The 21,313-nt window shown below is 32.6% G+C and overlaps 2 protein-coding genes and 1 long non-coding RNA gene across 3 annotated transcripts; 2 read left to right on the top strand and 1 right to left on the bottom strand.

Annotated features, from left to right (window-relative positions):
• Positions 1-48: 48 nt before the first annotated feature.
• Positions 49-787, top strand: LOC120579428 (putative disease resistance RPP13-like protein 1). Its single transcript, XM_039831571.1, has one exon. The coding sequence runs from the start codon at positions 82-84 to the stop codon at positions 760-762; it is 681 nt and encodes a 226-aa protein (XP_039687505.1). The 5' UTR covers positions 49-81; the 3' UTR covers positions 763-787.
• An 8,247-nt stretch (positions 788-9,034) lies between these two features.
• Positions 9,035-10,378, top strand: LOC11420595 (putative disease resistance protein At3g14460). The gene has a single exon (XM_003598452.1). The coding sequence runs from the start codon at positions 9,035-9,037 to the stop codon at positions 10,376-10,378; it is 1,344 nt and encodes a 447-aa protein (XP_003598500.1).
• A 5,359-nt stretch (positions 10,379-15,737) lies between these two features.
• Positions 15,738-18,224, bottom strand: LOC11414849 (uncharacterized). The gene is made up of 3 exons (XR_003010130.1): positions 17,840-18,224; positions 16,867-17,533; positions 15,738-16,120 (listed from the first exon to the last, which is right to left on the bottom strand). It is a non-coding gene; the product is annotated as an uncharacterized lncRNA (long non-coding RNA).
• Positions 18,225-21,313: the final 3,089 nt, after the last annotated feature.

Raw genomic sequence — 21,313 nt, 5'->3', positions numbered from 1 at the left:
AGTAACTACTAACAAAGATCCAATCTAAACAAAATTGGCAGAGAAATTGCCAAAAAATGTGATGGTTTACCATTAGCTGCAATGGCAATAGGAGGTCTTCTTCGCACCAAATTATCACAAGATTACTGGAACGATGTATTAAAAAGTAATATATGGGAATTGACAACTGATGAGTTGCAACCATCTCTGATATTGAGCTATCGTTATCTTCCTGCTCCTTTAAAAAGATGCTTTGCTTACTGTTCAATTTTTCCGAAGAACTCAATTTTAGAGAAAAATATGGTCGTTCAGTTGTGGATTGCAGAAGGTTTAGTACCTCAGCCTCAAAGTGAGAAAAGTTGGGAAAAAGCAGCCGAAGAATACTTTGATGAACTAGTGTCGAGGTGTCTGATACATCAAAGGTCCGGTGATGATCTGGTCGTAAACTTTGAGATGCATGACCTTGTCAATGATTTGGCTATGACAGTTTCATCTCCATATTGTATTAAGTTGGATGAACAGAAGCCAAATGAAAGGGTACGTCATTTGTCATACAATATAGGGGAATATGATTCATACGATAAATTTGACAAGTTGCAAGCATTAAAAGGTTTACGAACAATCCTAGCCTTGCCATCACATCTAACAAGGTTCTCATGTAACAATTTTTTGTCGAGGAAGTTAGTTTGTGACTTGCTGCCACAAATGAAACAGTTACGTGTGTTGTCTCTATCAAATTACACAGGAATATCACTAAGTTGCCCAACTCTATTGGAAATTTGATATACCTGCGATACTTAAATGTCTCTCGCACTAGTATTCAAAGGTTGCCTTCTGAAACATGCAAGCTTTGCAATCTACAGACCTTATTGCTGTCATTTTCCTATATTCTCACTGAATTACCGAAAGACTTGGGGAAATTAGTGAATCTACGCCACCTTGACATCAGAGGCACTCGACTGAAGGAAATTCCTGTGCAAATATCCAAACTAGAAAACCTCCAAACCTTGTCGGGATTTCTTGTCAATGTTCATGACGTTGGATTGGAGATTGCAGATATGGTAAAATATTCCCATGGAAGCCTTTTCATCTATGAACTTCAAAATGTAATTGACCCATCCGATGTTTTTCTAGCAAATTTGGTGATGAAAAATCAAAATAAAGAGCTGGTACTAAAATGGCATAACGATACTCCTTCAAATTTACAAATACAAAGTGTTGTATTTGAACAGTTGCATCCATCGCCAAATTTGAAGAAACTAACCATCATTGGCTATGGTGGAAACAACTTTCCAAATTGGTTGGGTGGTTCTTTATTTGGCAACATGGTGTATTTGAAGATATCACATTGTGGAAATTGTTCATGGTTGCCACCCCTTGGGCAATTAGGTAATCTTAAAAAGCTCTTTATTCACGAGATGAAATCAGTCAAGAGTATTGGTATTGAGTTCTATGGAAGTAGTAATTATCCTTTGTTTCAGCCATTTCCTTTATTAGAGACTCTTGAATTTTGTGCAATGCTTGTAACACCCCGTTTTCCCAACATAAAAATTTCATTTAATAATCAAAGTTATTCACGTAAACGGAATGCTACACTTCTTTTCATAAAATCATAAACTGAATAAATAACTATTTATCCTTTAAAATTCAATAACAAAATCTTTAATACTTCGCAGCGGAATTTATTCAATAACTAAAACCAGTCTTTGGCACTAAGGCCTCTTTACAATTATGTCATAAAAATCCATTCTAAAAACATAGTCATAATTCTTCAAAAACAATACGTAAGGAATAGAAAGCAATAACAAAGTTCCCATCCCGTTACGTATCAGAACACCTAGAGACACTTGAGCCACCACTCCTACTAATCATTAATACCTGCAAGTTACTCATACGAAGAGCAACATTTTCAAGCAGAAGGGGTGAGATTTCACAAAACAATAATATCAAGCATATAATTCAATAATTATATTTAACAACATAAATAACTTCATCTATTAGTAATAATAATTCTTCATGTAATAATTCTTAATAATCAAACCAACTTCTAATTATCATTTACTTCATATACACCACATTATAACATCATCATATAACACGTATTAACCAAGTCATAACAATATAGATCATCACATCATACTCATAGTTCATATATAGCATGACAACATCTTAATCCTAATTCATATACAACATAACAACATCATTAATTCATAATAATAATTATTCATCAAATATCTCATTATCAATTCATTAATAAAAGACAACTTATCAATTTAACATAAACATCATCAAGTACACTTTAACAACTCATAGATATCATCATCACTAATAACTTTAAAACAACACAATATAATCATCTCTTATTAATAGTAATAATTATCTACATCATAACATAAACATCTTCTTATAATAATATAACCACAACGTAACATGATATTCACTTAATAATAATAATAATTATATATACATCATCTCGTCATAATATAATAATATAACAACAACATAGCATGATATTCATTTAATAATAATAATAATAATATATACATCATCTCGTCATAATAGAATAATATAACAACAACATAGCATGATATTCACTTAATAATAATAATAATTATATATACATCATCTCTTCATAATATAATAATATAACAACAACATATTCATCTTCTTATAATAACAACATATTCATCATCTTATAAAAATATAATCAACACATACTAACACCAAAGTCAACATCATAAATCTTCAACATAAACATCTTAAACAATATCATCTTAAACATCATAGCATCTTTGATAAACAATTACCAAGTAATCACAACATTCGATCATCATCAATAACATAACATAATATTCACTTAATAATATTAATCATATATAGAACAACATATTCATCACTTAATAGTAACAATTATACACAACATCATAACAACTTAACAATATCATAATCATTATCTTAAACAACGTAGCAATATTTTAGTCAACATCATATAATTCACATCGTATAATCTTCGTAGGTACTTCTTTAACAACACATGGGTAGAAGACAACTCGACAAACTCATGGATGATAATTCATCGACAACTTAACAACTCATGGATGATAATTCATCAACAACGACCTTGACTCAACATATGTGACAATGCAACTTAGACACTTATATGCATGTGGTACCAATCGTCATCATAAGTATTAATATACTTTTATCGTGCGGAGGACAAAGCTCCTAAAACGTGCGGAGGACAAAGCTCCTAATCGTGGTGAGGACAAAGCTCAATGAAATGCTATGCATGGACTCTTAACAACAAAACACCGTAATCATCGTAATCAATATATCATCATGCATCCAATAATTTGGAGCTAAACGTCATCATTTCATAATATATATATATAGACATCATGCACTTAGTTAAATAACAGCAGTAGCACAGTCAAATCACACAACAATAGAGAGATATCAATATATCAATTGCAATTCACAACATAACAATATTAATGTGAAGCATCAACAACTTAAACATCAAACATCTTCCACATAAGGCATATAAATATTTCACATAACCAACAACAGCAACATAGGCGACACATAAACATCTCAGGATATAACAATATCAAATGATAATCAACAACAACTCATGCAACTTAGTTTAACAACAATTGCAGCATAATCAATTCATATCAAGCTTAATAACAATTCATTTCAACATCTTGATCATTCAATAATATTTCAAGTAATGCATTTAATCATTAATTCACAGTATATAATATTCTCTCATTAATCATATCATCAAAGTAAATCATATTCATCACAACAACAAAATAACATCAATCAATAATGATAATCATCATATATAACAATTACAAATGCACGTCATCAACATCTCAATCATTAAACATAATTCATGCAATATATATCTAATTATATAACATTATAAATATCATCAAATCATCTTAATCATTATCTAAGGTCTAAGGACAGTTTCTACATTTTTTTAACAAGTTTCCACCGTTTATTAATTCTACAATTTTAACTTACTTTTCAATTCCTCAAAAACTCATCCTACATCATGTTAAACCTAACCATTGATTCACATACTTAATAGAATTGCAAAGTTAGTCTCACCCTTACCTTTGGATTGATCGACGAAGGACTCTACTGCTTTCTCTTATCTAAAAGGATATTAAACCGAAGAGGGATTATAGTCTTAAGAACACTTTTAATTCCGAAGGGACAGAAAGGAGTAGAAAAAGAAGAAAGACTCGTCAACACAAGTCAAAAGAGGGAGAAGAGAAGAAAAGCACAGGAAGTATCAACTGTGAATTTCGGTGTGTAGAATGCACTGTATGAGTTCTCTATTTATAGAGAGAATTTACAACTAATAAGTGAGAAACAAGTAATGCACCTATTAGATCTAGTAATTAAATATATCAATTGAGTACCAAAATATATCATATTAAGTACAAAAATATATTATTCAGTACAAAAATATATTAGATTGCCTACCAAAATCTCAATATTCTATTCTAATATATATATAAAATATTTATACAACAAATAACAATTATATCTCTATAACAAATATATTTCTATAACATATATATATTTCTACACCAAATAAGAAATATATTTCTACACCAGATAACATATATTTCTACACAAAATAACATATATCTCTACACAAATTAACATATATTTCTACAACAAATCATGTGTATTTCTACAACAAATAACATTTATTTCTATAACAAATCACATTTATTTCTGCAACAAATCATATGTATTTCTATAACAAATAACATTTATATTTTTAAATCAAATAACATTTATATTTCTAAACCAAATAACATATATATATTTCTAAATCAAATAACATATATATTTCTAAATCAAATAACATTTATATTTTTAAATCAAATAACATTTATATTTCTAAACCAAATAACATATATGTTATACTAATAAATACCAACATATATCATAACAAAATATCACTCATCAAAATAAATCATATAAATTATACAAATCATATAAGTGTATTCTAAACTCATTAAAAATATTCAAATAATTAGAGAGGGCGTTACAACTCTCCCCCCCTTAAAAGAATTTCGTCCTCGAAATTCAAAGCACAAAAGTAATGAATTCAATTATTGCTTAAATATCTTAATCTATATTTAGCCAAATAGAAACTTCAACAAAATATATAAACCACATCAAAGTTAGTCAATCAAACATGATCACATAATAAACATAACTATTAATCAGAAACACAACAACAATCAATCAAACAACATAAAGACAGTAATACAATTGTTACTAAACTCGACACGACTCAACTACTTGGCCGGACGGACCGACCTGCTCTGATACCAATTGTAACACCCCGTTTTCCCAACATAAAAATTTCATTTAATAATCAAAGTTATTCACGTAAACGGAATGCTACACTTCTTTTCATAAAATCATAAACTGAATAAATAACTATTTATCCTTTAAAATTCAATAACAAAATCTTTAATACTTCGCAGCGGAATTTATTCAATAACTAAAACCAGTCTTTGGCACTAAGGCCTCTTTACAATTATGTCATAAAAATCCATTCTAAAAACATAGTCATAATTCTTCAAAAACAATACGTAAGGAATAGAAAGCAATAACAAAGTTCCCATCCCGTTACGTATCAGAACACCTAGAGACACTTGAGCCACCACTCCTACTAATCATTAATACCTGCAAGTTACTCATACGAAGAGCAACATTTTCAAGCAGAAGGGGTGAGATTTCACAAAACAATAATATCAAGCATATAATTCAATAATTATATTTAACAACATAAATAACTTCATCTATTAGTAATAATAATTCTTCATGTAATAATTCTTAATAATCAAACCAACTTCTAATTATCATTTACTTCATATACACCACATTATAACATCATCATATAACACGTATTAACCAAGTCATAACAATATAGATCATCACATCATACTCATAGTTCATATATAGCATGACAACATCTTAATCCTAATTCATATACAACATAACAACATCATTAATTCATAATAATAATTATTCATCAAATATCTCATTATCAATTCATTAATAAAAGACAACTTATCAATTTAACATAAACATCATCAAGTACACTTTAACAACTCATAGATATCATCATCACTAATAACTTTAAAACAACACAATATAATCATTTCTTATTAATAGTAATAATTATCTACATCATAACATAAACATCTTCTTATAATAATATAACCACAACGTAACATGATATTCACTTAATAATAATAATAATAATTATATATACATCATCTCGTCATAATATAATAATATAACAACAACATAGCATGATATTCATTTAATAATAATAATAATTATATATACATCATCTCGTCATAATAGAATAATATAACAACAACATAGCATGATATTCACTTAATAATAATAATAATTATATATACATCATCTCTTCATAATATAATAATATAACAACAACATATTCATCTTCTTATAATAACAACATATTCATCATCTTATAAAAATATAATCAACACATACTAACACCAAAGTCAACATCATAAATCTTCAACATAAACATCTTAAACAATATCATCTTAAACATCATAGCATCTTTGATAAACAATTACCAAGTAATCACAACATTCGATCATCATCAATAACATAACATAATATTCACTTAATAATATTAATCATATATAGAACAACATATTCATCACTTAATAGTAACAATTATACACAACATCATAACAACTTAACAATATCATAATCATTATCTTAAACAACGTAGCAATATTTTAGTCAACATCATATAATTCACATCGTATAATCTTCGTAGGTACTTCTTTAACAACACATGGGTAGAAGACAACTCGACAAACTCATGGATGATAATTCATCGACAACTTAACAACTCATGGATGATAATTCATCAACAACGACCTTGACTCAACATATGTGACAATGCAACTTAGACACTTATATGCATGTGGTACCAATCGTCATCATAAGTATTAATATACTTTTATCGTGCGGAGGACAAAGCTCCTAAAACGTGCGGAGGACAAAGCTCCTAATCGTGGTGAGGACAAAGCTCAATGAAATGCTATGCATGGACTCTTAACAACAAAACACCGTAATCATCGTAATCAATATATCATCATGCATCCAATAATTTGGAGCTAAACGTCATCATTTCATAATATATATATATAGACATCATGCACTTAGTTAAATAACAGCAGTAGCACAGTCAAATCACACAACAATAGAGAGATATCAATATATCAATTGCAATTCACAACATAACAATATTAATGTGAAACATCAACAACTTAAACATCAAACATCTTCCACATAAGGCATATAAATATTTCACATAACCAACAACAGCAACATAGGCGACACATAAACATCTCAGGATATAACAATATCAAATGATAATCAACAACAACTCATGCAACTTAGTTTAACAACAATTGCAGCATAATCAATTCATATCAAGCTTAATAACAATTCATTTCAACATCTTGATCATTCAATAATATTTCAACTAATGCATTTAATCATTAATTCACAGTATATAATATTCTCTCATTAATCATATCATCAAAGTAAATCATATTCATCACAACAACAAAATAACATCAATCAATAATGATAATCATCATATATAACAATTACAAATGCACGTCATCAACATCTCAATCATTAAACATAATTCATGCAATATATATCTAATTATATAACATTATAAATATCATCAAATCATCTTAATCATTATCTAAGGTCTAAGGACAGTTTCTACATTTTTTTAACAAGTTTCCACCGTTTATTAATTCTACAATTTTAACCTACTTTTCAATTCCTCAAAAACTCATCCTACATCATGTTAAACCTAACCATTGATTCACATACTTAATAGAATTGCAAAGTTAGTCTCACCCTTACCTTTGGATTGATCGACGAAGGACTCTACTGCTTTCTCTTATCTAAAAGGATATTAAACCGAAGAGGGATTATAGTCTTAAGAACACTTTTAATTCCGAAGGGACAGAAAGGAGTAGAAAAAGAAGAAAGACTCGTCAACACAAGTCAAAAGAGGGAGAAGAGAAGAAAAGCACAGGAAGTATCAACTGTGAATTTCGGTGTGTAGAATGCACTGTATGAGTTCTCTATTTATAGAGAGAATTTACAACTAATAAGTGAGAAACAAGTAATGCACCTATTAGATCTAGTAATTAAATATATCAATTGAGTACCAAAATATATCATATTAAGTACAAAAATATATTATTCAGTACAAAAATATATTAGATTGCCTACCAAAATCTCAATATTCTATTCTAATATATATATAAAATATTTATACAACAAATAACAATTATATCTCTATAACAAATATATTTCTATAACATATATATATTTCTACACCAAATAAGAAATATATTTCTACACCAGATAACATATATTTCTACACAAAATAACATATATCTCTACACAAATTAACATATATTTCTACAACAAATCATGTGTATTTCTACAACAAATAACATTTATTTCTATAACAAATCACATTTATTTCTGCAACAAATCATATGTATTTCTATAACAAATAACATTTATATTTTTAAATCAAATAACATTTATATTTCTAAATCAAATAACATATATATTTCTAAATCAAATAACATTTATATTTTTAAATCAAATAACATTTATATTTCTAAACCAAATAACATATATGTTATACTAATAAATACCAACATATATCATAACAAAATATCACTCATCAAAATAAATCATATAAATTATACAAATCATATAAGTGTATTCTAAACTCATTAAAAATATTCAAATAATTAGAGAGGGCGTTACACTGGAGTTGAATGAATGGACGTTGACAGGAGGTACATCTACTGAGTTTCCTCGTCTAACACGTCTGTCACTGTGAAATTGTCCGAAACTCAAAGGAAACATACCCCTTGGACAATTAAGTAATCTAAAAGAACTCCGTATTGAAGGGATGAACTCGGTAAAGACACTTGGTACCGAGCTCTATGGAAGTAGTAATTCTTCTTTGTTTCAACCATTTATCTCCTTGGAGACTCTGCAGTTTGGGGATATGCAAGAGTGGGAGGAGTGGAAGCTAATTGGAGGTACATCTACAGAGTTTCTTAGTCTTGCACATTTGTCACTATATAAATGTCCAAAACTCAAGGGAAATATACCGGGAAACCTTCCTAGTCTTACATTTTTGTCACTTTGCAACTGCCCCAAACTCAAAGGGATGACATCCAACAACCTTCCTTCCCTAAGAGAACTTGTGTTGCAAGAATGTCCTCTATTGATGGATTCAAGACATTCGGATGATCATAGCAACAACATATTTACAAGCCCATCATCAGATGTATTCAGTAAATTGATGATATGTCTAAGTTCTCTTCGAAAGATGACGTTACACAACATTTCATCTCTAACGTCCTTCCCGAGAGATGGTCTTCCCAAAACCTTACACTCTCTCAAAATATGGAATTGTGGCAATCTTGAATTCCTTCCTTATGAGTTCTTTCACAGTTACAAGTCACTCGAGAATTTGGAAATATTCGATAGTTGTAATTCAATGACATCTTTTACCTTGTGCTTTCTCCCTTTCCTCCAAACTCTACATATTCTTAACTGTAAAAATCTAAAATCGATATTAATTGCAGAAGACACATCGCAGCATAATCTCTTGTTTCTTAGAACTGTCGAGATAAGGAATTGCGATGAACTGGAGTCAGTTTCCCTGGGTGGATTTCCCATTCCTAACCTCCTACATTTAATTGTGAGTGGGTGTAAGAAGCTTAGTTCGCTTCCAGAACCAACAAACACTCTAGGTATCCTTCAAAATGTGAAAATTGGTGACCTTCCAAGTCTGCAATATTTTGCCATAGATGATTTGCCTGTCAGTTTACGAGAACTGAGTGTATGCAGAGTTGGAGGGATTTTGTGGAATACAACTTGGGAACGTCTCACTTCTCTTTCAATGTTGAGTATTATGGGTGATGATCTTGTGAAGGCGATGATGAAAATGGAAGTTCCATTGCTACCCACTTCTCTCGTTTCCTTAGCGATCTCTCTTGAAGATATAGAATGCTTGGATGGGAAGTGGCTTCAACATCTGACGTCCCTACAAAAATGTAAGATTCTTGGCGCAGTGAAGCTCAAGTCGTTGCCAGAAGAGGGGAAGTTGCCTTCCTCTCTTAAAGTACTGCATATCTATAATTGCCCGTTATTGGCAGCAAGTTTGCTGAGGAAGGAAGGGAAAGAGTGGCGTAAGATTGCTAGAATTCCCTTTATATTTATCAACGGAAATATCATCACATGAGTATCACATCAAGGTGAGTCACCAAAATACTGCTTTATGTATTTCAAATTGAAATTGAAATGAAATTCTGTGTGTTATGAATTGTTGTAGTATGACTCAAAATTTGATGGAAGAAGAATATTGTTGCTAAAAATATAAAAGATTTGTTTCAAATATACTTTATGCTGAAAATATATTTATGGACAATAAATATATTTTTGTATCGTATGAAGGACGATTTGATGCAAATATATTTTGAAAGGGAATATTATATTTTTTATGCAAATATTCTTTCACTGAAGGAGAAAAAAAAAACGTATCAGTGTGGTATTTGTTCCAAATTTATGAGTTATACTTTTACTATAAATATAGACCTTGTATCAGGCTAAACTTTGAGAGAGATAGAGGGGGCTGAAACAAGGGTTTAGAAAGGCAACAACAAAACTAGGGTTTGTATAGAGCTTGTCTCTTCGGAACAAACACTAGGGTTTGTGGGTTGATTCACCTTGGGAAACACTATTAGGATTGAGTCTCTTGGTTACGGGAAGAGGCTGGGACTTTGGGTAGAATTAGGCGGGAGACTTATTCTTGTAACCCATTGATTTCTCTTTGTAACGATACTCATCATATAGTGGATCGGAGGGCTGCTATCTCCCCCAGACTAGGTCAATTTGGACCGAACTGGGTCAACAAATTCTTTTGTGTTCTTCTCTTCTTTGTGTTCTTCTCGCCGTTGTTTTTTACTTTTGACATGTATTTATAACTTCCATACACTTTTTTTCGGTTGTTTGACTATCCTTGCTCCACGCATCAAGTTTGTTATTGGTGTGATTTTCATCGAATTCGCAACATGAATGTTGATGGATAGAATTTGCTGCCATTTCCAGGTTCTGTCGCCATATATATGGTGTTGAAATTTAAATGAAATGCTTGCTCGTTTGCTCGTCCCAACCCCTTTTGTTCTTCATTCTTCTTCTTGCTTCTGACATGGGTCTCTGAAAAGTATTGAGAATTCCAATAGTAGACAAGTCACATTCTCAAAGAGGAGAGGACATAAGAAACGTGAGTTTTAATTGTACGCTTATCGAATTATGTTTGTTATTGATTTTCAGAAGCTTGAAAGAAAAAAATTGTATGTGTTCTATGTTTCTTAACCTATTTTTCTTGAAACTAATAAAAGAAAGTTTTTGAAACATCAAGTGTAATTTCATCAAATGAATAAAAGAAAAATGGTTTTGAATGTAGAATTTCAATTGTCATTGTAGATAATTTATCAATAGTTTGGTTATCTTATTTACAAGATTTTATTTAAGAAGATATCAATTTCCATACAATGTTTAGTTTTTCAGTAAAAAAGTTATGTATTCTGAACTGCACCATATCAGCATGAGACTCTTACGCTCATGTGCATTGATCAACATGGTCGTGATATGAGAGGCTGTAGAACTTGATAATTTATGATAGAAAATTGAAATGTGTCAATTTATCATGTTTTTGTCCTAGTAAGTTATAATGCTTTTGATGCAGATGCGTAGATGAATTTGAATTCCAACTTTCAAAGCATGGAAGTCTTAAGAAACTGTACTGTTATTACTAGCACATCATAGCTGTGAGTGTCCCTAATCCCTTTTATTTAGATTGATGGCTAACTTAGTACTACGAATATGGTTTAAATTCTGATTTATTCTCGTCATATCTATTCATTTTAGAAACACCGTGATTGGTCCAGAAGAGCGTCCTCAACATTCCTTCGCATGGATAGGGATTGCTTGCGGTTTTCCAGTTGCAGTTTATATGGATCAATTCATTAAGTTATTCATTAAATTTTAGGTAACGGGTAGCGAGTCTTGTGCTTTACAATGTTTTTGAAGTATGAGATAACGTGTAACATGTGACAGTATAAAATGTGACTAATTTCCTACAAACTATATATGTATGATTTGTATCTTACCATCTCTTAATATATCTTATAAATATATGTTTAGCATCTTACCATCTGCTCTTTCAATTCCTGCTTTAATTACATGCACCGGACGAGACTTCATATAATCTTTGAATATGTTTGTAGACATCTCTTTGAAGTCTTGGCTAATAGAAATTTTCTTTCATTAAAGCAACAGTCTTATCTCGTCCAAAATGACATGCTAATCCTCCATCATGGGCTTCCCAAATAATGGCTTCACATAGAGAGCACTGAGGAAAACACAAGGTTTTTCCTTTGAACAAAAATCCCTCATGTCTGTAGTAGTCCAGAGAGGATTGTGAATCAGTGGCATTCCAAAACTTTTGAAAATTTGGATCATCTTTGTATAACTCCTTGACTGTCTCAAATCCAATGACTTTCATTTGCATAGTGGCAAGTAGGGTATGACGCCTGCTAAGTGCATCTGCAACAACATTTTGAACTCCCGCCTTATGTTTTAGTAAGAACGGATAAGCTTGTAAAAACTCACTCCAAGCAGCATGCCTACGATTGATCTTTTGTTGAGAATTCAAATGCTTGAGGGCTTCATGATCAGAATAAAGAATAAATTCTTTATTCAACAAGTAATGACTCCAATGTTACAAGGCTCGGACAATGGCATAAAAATCTTTATCATATGTTGAGTATCTAAGTTTACCATTGTTGAGCTTTTCACTAAAGAAGGCTATAGGATGACCTTCTTGACATAGAACCGCGCCAATTCCTGAATTAGAAGCGTCACAGCTTACTTCGAACACCTGGTCAAAGTTGGGTGGCGCTAGCACTGGTGTTTTAGTCAAAAGTTGTTTTAGGTTGTCAAAACTTTTTTGTGCTTGTTCTATCCATTGGAACTTATCTCCTTTTATGCAATCTGTAAGTGGGGCAGCAACAGAACTAAAGTTCTTGATGAACCTTCTATAAAATGAAGCTAATCCATGGAAACTTCTCACATCATGAATTGACTTTAGGAATATGCCAACTATTGATGGCATCAACCTTGCTGGGGTCAACTCGATTACCTTCAGCAGTGATTATTACCCAGAAAAGTAACCTCATTGGTTAGGAAAGAACATTTCTTCAAATTTTCATAGAGTTTTTGTTCGCGAAGAGTTTGTAGCACTTGTCGAAGCTGCTCTAAGTGTTCCTCTTTGTGTTTGTTTGTAGATCAAGATATCGTCAAAGTATACCACTACAAATTTGCTAATGAATGGTCGAAGTACTTGATTCATTAGACGCATGAAGGTACTTGGAGCATTAGATAACCCAAAGGGCATCACTGTCCATTCATAGAAGCCATCTCTTGTTTGGAATGCAGTCTTCCATTCATCTCTTGACCCTCTGTTGTCAAAGCGGAAACGCAGCGCGACGCGGCCACCCCAAAAATTGACGCGGCGCGGTATGTGGGCGCGACGCGGGCGCTTTTACATGACGCGGACACTAATATATTTAATACTAGAATACTATAATGTTGAAAAAGAAATACTAAAACAACTTAAATATTACTCAATTCATAATTTGAAATAAAACATGTCTAAGGCAAAACATAAGAACATACTTGCAAGAAATACTAATAAAATTCAAGGTAGCAAACACTTTAAGCCTCTAAAGCTTAAAGTAACAAAAGTACTAAACATGAAATAAAACCTGTTGATGGAATGAAGTGAAGAGATGAAGTGAAAACCTGTTGTACGATTGAATTGGGAGAAGAGGAGAAGAACTTTGTGTTTTACGATTGAATTGGGAGAAGAAGAGCAGAAGCGGCTGTTCTGTTGTACGATGGAATGAAGTGAAGAAATAGGGTTTTGAAAATTACAAAATTAAACCTTCTAATGTCACTTAAGTGAGGGGTAATTCTGTAATTTCGCTTCGACCCGGAAACGCGCCGCGTTAGACCCGCTCCCGCTCCACGAAAAGCGGCCGCGAAACCCGGTTTTCAGCTGCTTTTGCCTAACGCGCGATGCGGTCGCGTTCTGACGCGCTAGGCTGTTTTCAGCCGCTCCGCGCCGCGATCGCGCCGCGTTAGGCCGCTATTGACAACAGAGTCTTGACCTAAGCCTGATTTGATGGTATCCACTTCGAAGATCGATCTTTGAAAAGATGGTGGCACCGTGCAACTGATCTAATAAATCATCAAGTCTTGTTGACAGCTCCAGGAATAAAGTCAATAGCATGTTGAATGTCTCGCATCGGCGGCAATCCTTGCGGAACGTCTTCTGGTACAACATCTGGGAATTCACCGAGCGTTTGGCCATGCGTGTGGAGGCTCTGTTGGTGACAAAAACCTCCAATCCAAGGTTTTTCGGCCTTCCGAACGCAATGGCGGCGTTAGTTTTGCGAAAAAATGGCCGCAAAGTAGAGTTTCAAAGGTGGCAGCTCTTTTTCTTCAACAACACCCTTAGAAAACTCAAACTTTTCGTTGATTCTTTCACTCAAACTCAACTCCGGATTTGGAACCTTGCTCTGATGCCAATATGGCTCAGAAACCAAGAGAGAATCCACTCTCTAACTCTCAAATGAGAAACTCAAGTTTTTTTATATATTTCAAATTGTGATAATACATGAAGGAAATAGCCTTATTTATAGTAATCCTAGAGGCCTTAGATGCAACTGTAGAATGCTGAAAATTAAATGTTAACATAAATGGCTAGATGGTTGTGTGTCAACCATGGTGGTTTCAATGAGTTAAGGGATGATGCAATTTAGTAGAGGCTATGAATACTAGGGGTGGTGCAATTACTAGGCTGTTTCAATTTCATGATTTGTATCATTCTAGGATTACTATAAATAAGGTCATTTTCTTCATGTATCCTCACAATTTGAAATATATAAAACTTGAGTTTCTCTTTTGAGAGTTAGAGAGTGGATTCTCTCTTGGTTTATGAGCCATATGGTAGTTGAAATAATAATGGAAACACAATCTAGTAAAAATAGAAAATGTCAAAAATGGTGGCTTGTTGGCCTTATTGTCAATAGTAGGGTGGTGGAATAGGAAAGCTAGCATGGTAGGGTGGTGGCTACAAAGTCTATGCCATAGTAATGTCTTGCTCTGTATCAGAAAACCTGGATGAAGAAATGGCCATCATGTGTGTTTATTAATGTGAATTTTGAACATTGATCGTGAGAAGCAAGGGAGTACACACATATTGGAAAAGAGACTTGTGAGCAATTACTGATATACTCTTTTGACTTTTTCTTGACTTATTCATGCGTAATGTACATATCTAAAAACTTCTCAGATTATTCTACAGTTGACTTAAACGCACTATCTTCATAACAAATTAATGTTCCTTTGAATATATTAAGATATCTGGCAATGGAACCTTTGCATTGCTACATTAACAAAACTTCTGTTTTCCAGGCTTGATAACATCGATTTGTTGGAATAAGATATGCATGTGATAACATAACATGTATCACTTTTGAATAACATATATACTTGTAGACGAAGATCGTTATATTGTTCTTGATGTTAGTAGTAGAAACAACACTACTTTATAAACATGATTTCATTACTAGTTAAACACAACCTTTTACAACTTTTGAATAAAATAATACAACTAATATAATTTTTTGTTTTATCGATTTGCTTACAAAAAGAAAGGTCAAAGGAAATTACAGTTAACTTGAATGAGCTGGAGGACATGAAAGAGCCGCTGCTAGATCAAAGTAATCATTCCCTTTGTAAAATAAGATTAATCAAGGAAATTACGGTTGTTGAAATAGTAACGTGGGTTCTTCCTTTTGGTGTGAGTTTTTACAAAGAGCTCATCTAACGTGGGCTCACAACCCAACTCTTCAGCCTGTAATAAACATAACATGAACAAGACAAACTTTAGTTTTCTGCCAACAAGATGATCATGCAATGCACTTATCAATCCCTTGTTGATGATGATGATGATGATGATAACTCTTACAAACATAGTAAAACTCACTCGACACCAACATGACAACCAAATTCACAATAATAAGCACACCAACCAAAAACCCGCCAATAACAATCCTAGAAAACACATCATGCACCACCACCACACTAAACATCCTTCCCATAACCTCACAGATAAGCAAATACCCACAAACAAAAACAGAAGCATAACTAACCCTACCCTTCAACAACTCATAACTCTTCTTCATAGCTGCAAAACCATACACATGTTCTAGCATAGAAACAATACTAGCCAAATGCCACGGAGAAGTTATGTAAACATGAGCAACAAAAAAAAAAGCAAGATCCAACAGGAAAGATGATATTAGACAATACAAAAAAAATCCAACAATCCATAGTTCTAACATGTGAATAAGAATTTATCCATATTATCCACATTAAATCTGACAATCCAACAAATGAGTGTATGGTTCCATATTAACGCTACACGCAACATTCATACATTCAAGTTCCAACAAAACCACTCAGATTACTACTCTATTGGTTAGTTCACATACATGTGAGTTTTACTTCTCGGCAATGCATATTATAAATGAGTTAACGCAGAAAATAATTAAGTTCAGACTTGTAAATTTCTAAAGCAAAAGAACAAAAAAAATATACCTTGGCTTTGATCCACCTCTTTTGCAATATGATTAATCAAGGAAATCATGGTTGTAATAGGTGAATAACATTGATGAATGACCAAACAAAAGTCAATGTTGTAGATGACGAATAAATAAATGAAAACCATCGTCGACAATTGAATCAGATCTAGCGGAGGATTGAAATCAGACTCTTATTTCAGCGCCGCTCGCCAGTGAAGCTATTGAAAGTTGAAACCATATCTATCTATCTATCTGAGTGAGAATGTTTTATATTGAACTAATCCGGTTCAAACTTTTTCTTTTTCTTACTTGCAGTGTGGTTTGGTTTAGAGCCATCAAACCTGGATGATGAACATTACTAATATTTAGGCAAGCTTGTCAGTTGGATACATTTGCATCTTTACTCTGGTTTTCCATTTGTGGCTCCTGATTCATGTCTTCAATTGCCACATCAGACCTTACAATTTCCAGCATACAACTAGAATTGGACACAGGATCGTTCGCAAATGTTTCGAACTCCACAAAATCGCATCTGAGTGATTCCCCATTCTTTGGGGCCTCGTTAATAGGCAAAGAGTCAATTTTGCTACAACTGGTTGATGTAGCCATTTCCTCAACAACAACAGTAGTAGAAGCCTTGCCTATAAGCCTTCCAATGTCTTTGTCGACTTCTATCGGAGACTCTAATATGAGAAGAAGAAAAACAAATGTGATTAAAAGTTCTTAAAAGCAAACAACTATTTTTGATAACTCAGAAAGCGTGAATGGGGATTCTTTGAGGAATCAAAATCAATGATTTAGATTTCTCAGTCCTAATCAATGATTGTAATTACATGTGTCAATATTGTGTCGGTGTCGGACATGGTTTGATCAAAAGTATGAGTGCTTCAAAGCTAACTATCCTTTCATCTTTCATAGTATATAAAGACAAGTAAGTAACTAGTGTATCAGATATAAAGTGGTAATAAACAAGAACAAACAGAAATAACCTTTGTGGGATTGATTTTGAGCAGCAGCAGAATGAAGAAAGGAAGGGCCTTTCAGAATTTGAAGTTGGTTAGGCAGTTGTCCAAGCTCCTCCGTCGAATCCATCACTTTTGTAATGCCATTAATCAAGGAAATTACGGTAGAAGTAGTTGAATAACATTGATGAATGAACAAACAAAACTCAATGTTGTAGATGACGAATAAATATATGAAAACCATCATCAACAATTGAATCAATCAGATCAGATCGATAATAAGAGAAGACGAAGTAATAAAGTAAAGAATTGAGAAGTGGGTTATGAAATCAGCGATCGATTTGGTGAAACTATTGAAAGTTGAAACCCTATCTGTACAACCTATGGTGAAACTATAGGAAGGGTTAGTATTGTCTTAATCCGGTTTAAACTTTTTCTTTTTCTTACTCACAAACCGGTTCAACCTATGGTTTGGTAAGACAAAAAATAATTAATATTTCATCACGATTATATTTTTATTTTTTTTACAAAGGATTATAACTTATTTTATTAACTTGTTTTTTCTATGACAAAATATTTTATTAACTTGTTTACAAGTATTTAATCTCCCCTCAAAAAAAAAAAAGTATTTAATCTTTTTTAAATGTTTGGATTCTAAACTTTGGAGCAGTCAAAATTGATTTTGAAAATGTAAATATTTATTTTGATATGTTTAGTTGTTTTTAAGTAGAATTGATTTTTCTTGAAAAAAAAAAAGAATTGATTTTACCTCTAAAATTAATATTAGCTTGAGGTTAAATTTTTTTGCGCTTTTCAGTCTAAATGTTTTTTTTTTTTACACAAATATTTTTTTAGGGAACACTTAAATATTTTGTTCAACACACTTTTACTTAAATGTATAAAAAAAAAATTACATTTACCTACTTTTAAGTAAAATCGTTTTTACAAAATTATTCGTTGAAAATCAATTTTTATCATTGTAGAATCAAGCATAAACTAAAGCAATTCAACTCAAAGGTGGATCCAGGATTTATTTTTACATGTGGCTAAAATAATAGTATAAAAAAATTGTGGGATTGTGGTACGGCCAACCTAAAAAATAATAGCATGAAAATATTGCAGAATTGCGGTGCGACCAACCTAAAAAATGGCGTTGCGCTAGAGCGCACTTTATTTTGGCGGCGCATACACTAATAAATTTAAAACTAAAATAGCATATTTTTCCTCACGTCGTCGTCATTCGTTAACTCTGGTCGATTGAATGTCAATCTCCCCTTGGAGTTGAACGATGGACGTTCGTACCAAACGTATTTCACCCTCCTTATGTCTATGTGGTTGAGTCCTTTGTTGATTTCATTCAGTTGATCATTCAGATCTTTTAACGTGACATCGTCCCGAACCTTGAACAAATTAAGCTTTCCATCGTTGAAACATATACTTGAGCATTAAACAAATTGTCCATTGTTTCAAATCTACACCATTTCAGATCTACGTCATAAGAAATTAAAAAAAATCAATGAAAAACTCATTCAAACATTTCATCAAACACTTTGAGTGCAAATTATACATAAACCCTAAAACTAAAACACAAACATGCAAGCATCCAAACATTTAATCAACTTAAATCTAGTCTAAGAAGGATTCATAATACTTTACATGTAAACATTTAATCATTTTTTACCAAAAAAAATCAAAATTTAAATAAACCCTAAAACTAAAATTATATTAAAAAAACATATACCAACTAAAATGCATGTAATAGCACTATGATTACTTACTTGTGATTTTGTTGAAGAAACTTGGATGAATTTTCTAAAAATGAAATTGGGTGATTTTGGTAGAGATTTTGAGAGAGTTTGATAATTGAGAGACTAATAATTGATGAGAAAGTATCTGGAAATGTTGGTGGTGCCCGACATTTGTACCAGAATTGCAGCGGTGGTTAACTGAAGCTGATAAAAAATTGACGATAGTTAACTACTGTTGCCCTTAACGGTAGTTAATTATCAATCTGCCATGAAGACATACAGAGGCAGCAGAAGCATTTCCAGCATTTGAAAATGAATTTTTGTATTAGCCACAAACATTCAAAAAGACATTCATTCAATCATTTTCTCATCCAAACTTACATTCATTCAATTAAATTATAAAATCACTACCAAAAATAAATTAAATCATAAGGTTACATCAACAAAGTCACACTGTGCATAAAGTGAAATAAAAATCAATGCTGCCTCCGCTGCCTCGCGATAGAATATGTCAGGGCTGGTCGACTAGTACTACTAATATGGCTCAAGGCCTCCAGTAGATCCTCCATGCTCAACTTGTTCCTCCTATCCAACGCCTGGTCTGCAATCTGAACGCAGTTCCTGATAAGATCCAATGGGCATCTCTCTAGCATACTCCTCCGCTATAAGTTGCTCCCACTTCGCTGACCTGGGAGGAGATCCATCAACAAGTGGTAGAATCTTCGTGTGAGACACCTTCGGATACCAAACCATGTAGGTAGGGACATGCTACCACTCACCAACTACCCTCGGACCCCACTGGTCCAGAGGAACGCAATACACATGGAAGTCAGTGAAAGCCTGTGGGACCTGATATGTAGGAATAGGCTGCACAACTGACGGGTGTATGAGGATGTTCGAATTGTCTCTTCACCCGCTCAGACAGGTGACGGTACACCCTCTGCTTTCTGTAGAGCATCCAGCCGAAATAAGTATAGATCTCCTCAAATGGAAGGGCCTCCCTCCGGTCGTCGTACATACACCACCAGACATCATCAACCTCCAAATGATAAGCAGTAAGCGGTAATGTTGCACATCAGAATGCCCCCTAGTAGGAAGCCATCTCCTGGCGCATGAGATATGTGGGACCCAATTTTTACCCCTCTTCCTTGGGTAAGGACATGTCAAATGCTCCAAAATCCAGCGTAAAAACAAACACAATACTAATTAATATAATGACAAATTTATTTTGAAGTTTCAGTGTATTTGTGTATTTTGTATTTGATTTTTCTCTAAGTTTGTATCTTCTATTATACTTGTACTTTGACTTTCCACACTTTATAGAATCTCACAACCATTGCAATTTATAACTTTTTTAAAATACTTTTCAATTGAATTCAGGTACATAACCAGAATGCCTCCATTTACTCTAGACAATAATCCGAATCCTTCATGATATGTAATTCAGTTTTTCAGAATTTGCTTAAGTTGCAACAATGTAGTGATATTGGTTAAGTTTATTTTGTTAATTTGGACTTCTAGAAATAGTTTTTTATTTCAATGTGTGCATTACTAATATTTAACTAAAATCTTATACTCTTCTGCTTGTATGTATGAGTCATGTGGTTTATCTAAATACAGTATGAGTTGCTTAGCCTTATAAGTGTGGAAAATCTTTTGCTTATAAAAAGTTTAACATTCAAAAAAGACTTATTTTTCAATGTGAACACTCGGAGTGACTCCAACATCCTAAAGTTTTATCACATCCAAATGA

The sequence above is a fragment of the Medicago truncatula genome, chromosome 3 (genome assembly GCF_003473485.1).
Source record: "Medicago truncatula cultivar Jemalong A17 chromosome 3, MtrunA17r5.0-ANR, whole genome shotgun sequence".
In the NCBI taxonomy this organism is placed as follows: Eukaryota; Viridiplantae; Streptophyta; class Magnoliopsida; order Fabales; family Fabaceae; genus Medicago; species Medicago truncatula.
Note: the sequence above shows the minus strand (reverse complement) of the source record. Positions and strands in the feature narration are given on the sequence as shown.